This window comes from Cetorhinus maximus, unplaced genomic scaffold (assembly GCF_964194155.1).
Source record: "Cetorhinus maximus unplaced genomic scaffold, sCetMax3.hap1.1 HAP1_SCAFFOLD_2345, whole genome shotgun sequence".
Taxonomy (NCBI): Eukaryota; Metazoa; Chordata; class Chondrichthyes; order Lamniformes; family Cetorhinidae; genus Cetorhinus; species Cetorhinus maximus.
This window is the reverse complement of record NW_027598284.1, coordinates 35,001-45,000: the sequence shown is the minus strand read 5'-3', so window position 1 is coordinate 45,000 and position 10,000 is coordinate 35,001. Positions and strand designations below refer to the sequence as shown.

The window sequence follows — 10,000 nt, the reverse complement described above, 5'->3', positions numbered from 1 at the left end:
CTGTAACACTCTGATACATCCCACACCCCCTCACTGTAACACTCTGATATAACCCACACCCCTCACTGTAACACTCTGATATACCCCACACCCCTCACTGTAACACTCTGATATACCCCACACCCCTCACTGTAACACTCTGATATATCCCACACCCCTCACTGTAACACTCTGATATATCCCACACCCCTCACTGCAACACTCTGATACATCCCACACCCCTCACTGTAACACACTGATATACCCCACACCCCTCGCTGTAACTCTCTGATATATCCCACACCCCTCACTGTAACACTCTGATATACCCCACACCCTCACTGTAACACTCTGATATATCCTACACCCCTCACTGTAACACTCTGATATATCCCACACCCCTCACTGCAACACTCTGATACATCCCACACCCCTCACTGTAACACACTGATATACCCCACACCCCTCGCTGTAACTCTCTGATATATCCCACACCCCGCACTGTAACACTCTGATATTGCCCACACCCCTCACTGTAACACTCTGATATATCCCACACCCCTCACTGTAACACCCTGATATAACCCACACCCCTCACTGTAACACTCTGATATATCCCACATCCCTCACTGTAACACACTGATATACCCCACACCCCTCGCTGTAACTCTCTGATATATCCCACACCCCTCACTGTAACACTCTGATATATCCCACATCCCTCACTGTAACACTCTGATATACCCCACACCCCTCACTGTAACACTCTGATATATTCCACACCCCTCACCGTAACACTCTGATATATCCCACACCCCTCACTGTAACACTCTGATATATCCCACACCCCTCACTGTAACACTGATATATCCCACACCCCTCACTGTAACACTCTGATATATCCCACACCCCTCACTGTAACACTCTGATATACCCCACACCCCTCACCGTAACACTCTGATATATCCCACACCCCTCACCGTAACACTCTGTTATATCCCACACCCCTCACTGTAACACTCTGATATAACTCGATGGACGCTCACCCATGTTATTGATGTTTTATCCTCGGTGTTGTAGGTACACTCTGTCAGTAACACATCGCCCTATCGATGAATCAAGAGGGACAGGGTGATTAGAAATCTCTTTTACCCCTCACCGTGGACGTGGACTGTCGAGGACACGGTGTGGATTTCGTCTTTGCCCTTGGCCCCCTGCTTTTTTCACACGTGAAACTCATTGTCCTCACCCAGCGCTGGTGGAGTTCCCCACCCACGAGAATCCCTTGCAGCCCAGTGCACAGGGGTGTCCGCTCGAGTCGCGTGTAGTCTGTAGAGTTTGTCCAAGGAGACGGGACTTCCCACCAGCGAGGGACCCGGTGCTCTCCAGGAACATCACTCAGTCAGAGTCTCCCTCCCCACCACCCACCACACACCCCCCCAGGCCAGTGATCCGGGGAGATATTACTGTCAGAGAGCGGACAGGTCAGTCAAATGTCTTCTTCAAAGAGAAGGTGGAGGGAGAGAGGGATGGAGGGAAACAGAGAGGAGGGAGTGAGAGAGGGACAAAGAGAGAGAGAGGGAGAGAGATGCAGACAGAGAGGCAGAGAGAGGTAGAGAGAGGGAGGGGGACGGAGAGATAGAGGCAGAGAGGGAGGGACAGAGTGAGGAAGAGTGAGGGAGAGAGACGGAGAGACAGAGACAGAGAGACAGAGAGAGGGAGAGACAGAGAGAGAGTGAGGGTCAGAGAGAGAGAGAGACAGACAGAGAGAGAGAGACAGAGAGAGAGACAGAGAGAGAGAGAGAGACAGAGAGAGAGACAGAGAGAGAGAGAGGGAGAGAGATGGAGAGATAGAGACAGATAGAGAGAAAGAGACAGTGAGGCAGAGGGAGGGAGTGAGAGAGGGACAAAGAGAGAGAGAGAGGGAGAGAGTTGCAGAGATAGAGACAGAGAGAGAGATAGAGTGAGGCAGAGTGCGGGAGAGAGACGGAGAGACAGACAGAGAGAGAGAGACAGAGAGAGAGAGACAGAGAGAGAGACAGAGAGTGAGAGAGACAGAGAGAAGGAGAGACAGAGAGGGACAGACAGAGTGAGGCAGAGAGAGACAGAGAGAGACAGAGGGAGAGAGACAGAGGGAGAGAGACAGAGAGAGAGAGACAGAGAGAGAGAGACAGAGAGGAAGAAACAGTGAGAGAGAGACAACGAGAAAGAGAGGGAGAAAGAGACAAAGAGAGAGAGAGAGTGTGAAAGAGATAGAAAGAGACAGGCAGAGAGAGATGAAAGGCAGAGGGAGACACAGTGAGACAGAGGGAGACAAAGAGAGGGAGGCGGAGAGGTTTAGGGAGGGAATTCCAAACCTCAGGGCCCCAGGCAGTTAAAGGCCTGATTGCCATTGGCGGAGCGATGGGAATGGGGGGAACACTCAAGAGGCCGTAATTGGAGGAGCGCAGAGATCTCAGAGAGTGGTCGGAGGTTACAGAGATAGGGAGGTACACCCACGGCGCTGTTAGGGAGGGAGTTCCAGGATTTTGTCCCGTGTGGTGTAGGTACACCCACGGCGCTGTTAGGGAGGGAGTTCCAGGATTTTGTCCCGTGTGGTGTAGGTACACCCACGGCGCTGTTAGGGAGGGAGTTCCAGGATTTTGTCCCGTGTGGTGTAGGTACACCCACGGCGCTGTTAGGGAGGGAGTTCCAGGATTTTGTCCCCGTGTGGTGTAGGTACACCCACGGCGCTGTTAGGGAGGGAGTTCCAGGATTTTGTCCCCGTGTGGTGTAGGTACACCCACGGCGCTGTTAGGGAGGGAGTTCCAGGATTTTGACCCCAGCGACAGTGAAGGAACGGCCGATATATTCCCAAGTCGGGATGGTGAGTGGCTCGGAGGGGAACTTCCAGGTGGTGTGGGTGTTCCCCATGTGTCTGCTGCCCTCGTCCGTCTAGATGGGTGCGGGTGGTGGGGTTTGGGCGGCGCTGTCGAAGGGGCCTTGGCAGAGTTGCTGCAGTGCCTCTCGTGGACGGCGCGCCGAAGGGGGGGAATGGCGCAGACGGGCATCGTCCCCGCCGGATATTTACCCTCCGCACGTCGACCGGCTCCTTCAGCATCCGTGTCTCCTGGAGGTTGAAATCGTAGCTCTTGTCCTGGGCGAGGATCCCGACTTGCTTCCCGTCCCTGAAATCCGGAGGGCGGGTGGCGTTAGGGATCGTTTGCCCGCTCGGGCTCAGCAGCCGGGAAAAGTTACCCCACCCGGGGCCGGGTTGGAAGGGTTGCCCAGTTTCCCAAGGGGCTGTGGGGGAAGGGGAGGAGGAGGAGGGGGGGTGGGGTATGGGGACAGACCCCGCTTGGAAAGCGCCTGGAGCCTCCCGACACCCCAAACTTTGGCGTCGGTCTGAAAGAAAGGCCCCAACGACGGCCTGCAGGGGGCGCACATGAACGTCTGCAGCTTTGAGCACGTATAAGTAAGCCACATCTCGAGCCCGAGTGACAATCTGGAAGTGGCCCGGTGGGGGGGGTCATTCTTTTAGGGGCTTGGGTTTGTTCATGACATCGCATGACATGACATCCGGGCAGCCCCTTCCCCTATCGGAGAGGGAGGGGGGATTAACCCTCTCACCCACCCCCTCCCAGTTACACACACACACACACCGGGCAGCCCCTTCCCCTATCGGAGAGGGGGGGATTAACCCTCTCACCCACCTCCTCCCAGTTACACACACACACACCGGGCAGCCCCTTCCCCTATCGGAGAGGGGGGGATTAACTCTCTCACCCACCTCCTCCCAGTTACACACACACACACCGGGCAGCCCCTTCCCCTATCGGAGAGGGGGGGATTAACCCTCTCACCCACCCCCTCCCAGTTACACACACACACACCGGGCAGCCCCTTCCCCTATCGGAGAGGGGGGGGATTAACCCTCTCACCCACCCCCTCCCAGTGACACACACACACACCGGGCAGCCCCTTCCCCTATCGGAGAGAGGGGGGATTAACCCTCTCACCCACCCCCTCCCAGTTACACACACACACACCGGGCAGCCCCTTCCCCTATCGGAGAGGGTGGGATTAACCCTCTCACCCACCCCCTCCCAGTTACACACACACACACCGGGCAGCCCCTTCCCCTATCGGAGGGGAGGGGATTAACCCTCTCACCCACCCCCTCCCAGTTACACACACACACACACACCGGGCAGCCCCTTCCCCTATCGGAGAGGGTGGGATTAACCCTCTCACCCACCCCCTCCCAGTTACACACACACACACCGGGCAGCCCCTTCCCCTATCGGAGGGGGGATTAACCCTCTCACCCACCTCCTCCCAGTTACACACACACACACCGGGCAGCCCCTTCCCCTATCGGAGAGGGAGGGGGGATTAACCCTCTCACCCACCCCCTCCCAGTGACACACACACACACCGGGCAGCCCCTTCCCCTATCGGAGGAGGGGGGGATTAACCCTCTCACCCACCTCCTCCCAGTTACACACACACACACACCGGGCAGCCCCTTCCCCTATCGGAGAGGGGGGGATTAACCCTCTCACCCACCTCCTCCCAGTTACACACACACACACACACCGGGCAGCCCCTTCCCCTATCGGAGAGGGGGGGGGATTAACCCTCTCACCCACCTCCTCCCAGTTACACACACACACACCGGGCAGCCCCTTCCCCTATCGGAGAGGGGGGGATTAACCCTCTCACCCACCTCCTCCCAGTTACACACACACACACACACCGGGCAGCCCCTTCCCCTATCGGAGAGGGGGGGGGATTAACCCTCTCACCCACCTCCTCCCAGTTACACACACACACACCGGGCAGCCCCTTCCCGTATCGGAGGGGGGATTAACCCTCTCACCCACCTCCTCCCAGTTACACACACACACACCGGGCAGCCCCTTCCCCTATCGGAGAGGGGGGGATTAACCCTCTCACCCACCTCCTCCCAGTTACACACACACACACCGGGCAGCCCCTTCCCCTATCGGAGAGGGGGGGATTAACCCTCTCACCCACCTCCTCCCAGTTACACACACACACACCGGGCAGCCCCTTCCCCTATCGGAGAGGGAGGGGGGGATTAACCCTCTCACCCACCCCCTCCCAGTTACACACACACACACCGGGCAGCCCCTTCCCCTATCGGAGAGGGAGGGGGGATTAACCCTCTCACCCACCCCCTCCCAGTTACACACACACACACCGGGCAGCCCCTTCCCCTATCGGAGGGCGGGTTTGCGGGGAGCGGGGGTGGGGAATTAAAGGGGCCTCCACATGGTTCAACTACGTCTCCCACCCGCCACCCCTCCACCCTCGGCCGCCCAACCCCGCCCACTCGCTCACCGAAATTGGAGCACTCTGACCTCCGACCCCGCCAGGTGCGTGTGGAGGATGGAGCCGAGGATCTTCATGTCCGGGTAGCTCTGACCTTCGACCTGGGTTGGGGGGGAGGAGAACAGCAGGGGGTTAGCATACGGGGTCTCCCGGAGGTCGAGCGTCTTCCTTGAGGGGGGGGATTCGGGTTGGGGGGGGTGGGGTGGAAGGGGGTGCAGGGTGCAGTAATTCTCAGCGATAGCGTATTCGGCGGAGAAAGGGCGACGCAAAGGCGAGCTGGGCACAGCCATCCTGAGCCGAGCCTCCTCCGGTGTTCCGAGGCGGCTAAAGCAGGGGGTGGGGGGCCTTCTAGGGCCAGGCCTCGGGGAGGGAAGGGGGAGGGGAGGAGCCGATAAGGGAGTGCAAGGGCACAGGCTTGAATTGGTTGGCACCCCTGGAATCTTCCGCCATCGCTTGGGTGCCGAGAGGGGTCCTGCACCCCTCGCCCCCGCCAGGCGGACCGGAAAAGCGCCCCCCCCACCCCCCACCGATAACCCGTGGAAGGAGGGGAGGCAGGAAAGCGTGTAGCGAAGGGGCCGGGAAAACGCCATTGGCCAAGGAGCTCCCGGGAAAGCGCAGCGCCATCGGGCAGAGTCTCCATGGTGTCCTGTGAAAGGGAAAAAGGAACTTGGCCGGTTGATTCGACGAGAGTGGTGGGGTGGGGGGCAAAGACAAGTGGGTTTAAAGGGGGACCTGTAGATGTGCTGCACGTGGATTTCCAACAGGCGATGGAGGGCAGGTTAATGCACGAAATAAGAGCTCATGGGGTAGGGGGGTAACGTATTGCGGAGGGTAGGGGTAAGTGGGTCTTTTTCATGTTGGCAATCTGTAAACAGTGGCATTCCCAACTATTTATAATTCATATCAATGCTTCAGTTGAAGAGGCCGGTTAGACCACACTCGGAGCACCGTGCACAGTCCCGGTCTCCGTATCCCCCCTCGGTTAGACCACACTCGGAGCACCGTGCACAGTTCCGGTCTCCGTATCCCCCCCTCGGTTAGACCACACTCGGAGCACCGTGCACAGTTCCGGTCTCCGTATCCCCCCCTCGGTTAGACCACACTCGGAGCACCGTGCACAGTTCCGGTCTCCGTATCCCCCCCTCGGTTAGACCACACTCGGAGCACCGTGCACAGTTCCGGTCTCCGTATCCCTCCTCAGTTAGACCACACTCGGAGCACCGTGCACAGTTCCGGTCTCCGTATCCCCCTCGGTTAGACCACACTCGGAGCACCGTGCACAGTTCCGGTCTCCGTATCCCCCCCTCGGTTAGACCACACTCGGAGCACCGTGCACAGTCCCGGTCTCCATATCCCCCCTCGGTTAGACCACACTCAGAGCACCGTGCACAGTTCCGGTCTCCGTATCCCCCCTCGGTTAGACCACACTCGGAGCACCGTGCACAGTTCCGGTCTCCGTATCCCCCTCGGTTAGACCACACTCGGAGCACCGTGCACAGTTCCGGTCTCCGTATCCCCCCTCGGTTAGACCACACTCGGAGCACCGTGCACAGTTCCGGTCTCCGTATCCCCCCTCGGTTAGACCACACTCGGAGCACCGTGCACAGTTCCGGTCTCCGTATCCCCCCTCGGTTAGACCACACTCGGAGCACCGTGCACAGTTCCGGTCTCCGTATACCCCCTCGGTTAGACCACACTCGGAGCACCGTGCACAGTTCCGGTCTCCGTATCCCCCCTCGGTTAGACCACACTCGGAGCACCGTGCACAGTTCCGGTCTCCGTATCCCCCCCTCGGTTAGACCACACTCGGAGCACCGTGCACAGTCCCGGTCTCCGTATCCCCCCTCGGTTAGACCACACTCGGAGCACCGTGCACAGCTCCGGTCTCCGTATCCCCCCTCGGTTAGACCACACTCGGAGCACCGTGCACAGTCCCGGTCTCCGTATCCTCCCCTCGGTTAGACCACACTCGGAGCACCGTGCACAGTTCCGGTCTCCGTATCCCCCCCTCGGTTAGACCACATTCGGAGCACCGTGCACAGTTCCGGTCTCTGTATCCCCCTCGGTTAGACCACACTCGGAGCACCGTGCACAGTTCCAGTCTCCGTATCCCCCCTCGGTTAGACCACACTCGGAGCACCGTGCACAGTTCCGGTCTCCGTATCCCCCCTCGGTTAGACCACACTCGGAATCCAGGAGGAACGTCTATACCCAGAGAGCCGGGGGGGGGTATGTGGGACTCGCTCCCACAGGGAGTGAGGGTTGAGGGGGAATTGCGTTGATGTATTGACGGGGGTTGGGGGGGGTGAGGAAGCCGGATAGAGACAAGAGGGAGACAGGAAGAGATGGAGATGGTGAGTCATGGAAGAGCCAGAATGGAGCAGAAGGGCAGAATGGCCTGATTCCCTTCCGGAATGTTCCGCCGGAGCCCGTCGATCATAGCCACCGCGTGGTCCGTGGCGGAGTGAACGCTGAGGGTGGTCCTACCCGGGTGAGGGGGGAAGTGTCACAGTATCCGTAGGTCTTGAACGATGGGGTCTTCGGTGGGATGGCGAGGAAACTCTGAATTTGAATTCCGGTCCACAGGATCCCAATGTCATACTCCCGGAGGTCGGAGGTCAGGTGCAATTTAAATCCAGAATGATCGCGAACCCCTGAAAGATGGTGCACGGTAAAAATAATGCGGGCACGAGGCCGATTCCTAACCCTAACCCTTAACCCTAACCCTAACCCTAACCCTAACCCTAACCCTAACCCTAATGTGGTAAAAATAACACAGGCACGAGTCCGATTCCTAATCCTAACCCTAACCCTAATGCTCACCCTAACCCAAACCCGAACCCGAACCCTAACCCTAACCCTAACCCTAACCCTAACCCGAACCCTAACCCTAACCCTAACCCTAACCCTAACCCTAAATGCCAACCCTAACCCTAACCCTATTGCTCACCCTAACCCTAACCCCAACACTAAACCCTAACGCTAACTCTAACCCTAACCCTAACCCTAACCATAACCCTAAACGCCAACCCTAACCCTAACTCTAATGCTTACCCTAACCCTAACCCTAACACTAAACCCTAATGCTAACTCTAACCATAACCCTAACCCTAAACTTCAACTCTAACCCTAACCCGATCCCTAAACTTCAACCGTAACACTAACCCAAACCCTAACCCTAAATTCCAACTCTAACCCTAACCCTAAACTCCAACTGTAATCCCAAACCTAACCCTAACCCTAACCCTAAACTCCAACTCAAACCCTGAGCCTAACCCTAAAATCCAACTGTAACCCTAACTCTAACCCTAACCCTAAACTCCAACTGTAACCCTAACCCTAAACCTAACCCTAAACTCCAACTGTAACCCTAACACCTAACCCTAACTTTTAAACTCCAACCCTAACCCTAAAACTAACCCTAACCTTAACCCTAACCCTAACCCTAACCCTAACGTTAACCCTAACCCTAACCTCCAACCCTAAACCTAACCCTAAACTCCAACTGTAACCCTAAACCTAACCCTAACCCTAACCCTAACCCTAACCATAATCCTAACCCTAACCCTAACCCTAACCTGAGCCCTAAATCTAAGATGAAATCAAACCAGAACCCTAACCCTAAACAAACTCTATCCCTAACCCTAACCCTAACCCTAATCTTAGTCTTAATTCTAACCATAACTTTAACCCTAAACCTAACCCCAATCCTAACCCTAAACCTAACCTTAATCCTAACACTAAACCCAACCCTAACCCTAACCCTAACCCTAACCCTAACCTTAGCCCTAACACTAAACCTAATCCTAACCCTAACCATAACCCTAACCCTAACCCTAACCCTAAACCTAATCCTAACCATAACCCTAAACCTAACTTCAATCCTAACCCTAACCCTAATCCTAACACTAATAGGAACCCTAAAACCAGCCCTAAAACTAACCCTAACCTTAACCCTAAACATAACCCTAATTCTAACTCTATCACTAACCATAACCCCTAACCCTAACACTAACCCAAACAATAACCCTAACTCTAACATTAAACCTAACCCCAAACCCAAACTGTACCTCAGCACTAAGACTAAACCTAACCCTAAGCCTAACACAAACCCTAGCCCGAACCTTAATGCTAACACTTACACTAACTCTAACACAAAACCTAACCCTAACTTTAAACCTAACACTAATGCTAACCTGAACCCTAACGCTAACACAGACCTTAACTCTCAGCCTAACCATGAACCTAAACCCAACCCTATCCCTAACCCTAACCCTAACCCCAACCCTAACCCTAAACTCCAACTCAAACCCTAAACCTAATCCTAAAATCCAACTGTAACCCTAACTCTAACCCTAACCGTAAACTCCAACTGTAACCCTAACACTAACCCAAATCCTAACACTAACCCTAACAACAATCCTAACCGTAACACTAACCCTAACCCTAACACTAACCTTAACCCTAACACTAACCCTAATCCTAACACTAACCCTAACCCTAACCCTAACCCTAACATTAACCCTAACCCTAGCCCTAATCCTAACATTAACCCAAATCCTAACACTAACTCTAACACTAACCCTAATAACAACCCTAACAACAACCCTAACAGTAAAGCTAAGCCTAACCATAAGCCAAACCCTAACCCTAACCCTAACACTAACCCCAACCCTAACCCTAA

General features: G+C 55.6%; 1 protein-coding gene across 1 annotated transcript in view; it reads right to left on the bottom strand.

The window, feature by feature from the left end:
- The window catches only part of LOC144677242 (DBH-like monooxygenase protein 2 homolog), a gene marked incomplete at its 3' end in the record, with an annotated part of 36,773 nt that overhangs the window by 749 nt on the left and 26,024 nt on the right, over positions 1 to 10,000 (bottom strand). Inside the window, exons 7-9 of the mRNA XM_078537427.1 lie at positions 7,804 to 7,970; positions 5,326 to 5,417; positions 3,050 to 3,146 (exon numbers count right to left, since the gene is read on the bottom strand). Coding sequence (XP_078393553.1) covers positions 3,050 to 3,146; positions 5,326 to 5,417; positions 7,804 to 7,970 — 356 coding nt within the window. The remainder of the gene's footprint in view (positions 1 to 3,049; positions 3,147 to 5,325; positions 5,418 to 7,803; positions 7,971 to 10,000) is intronic.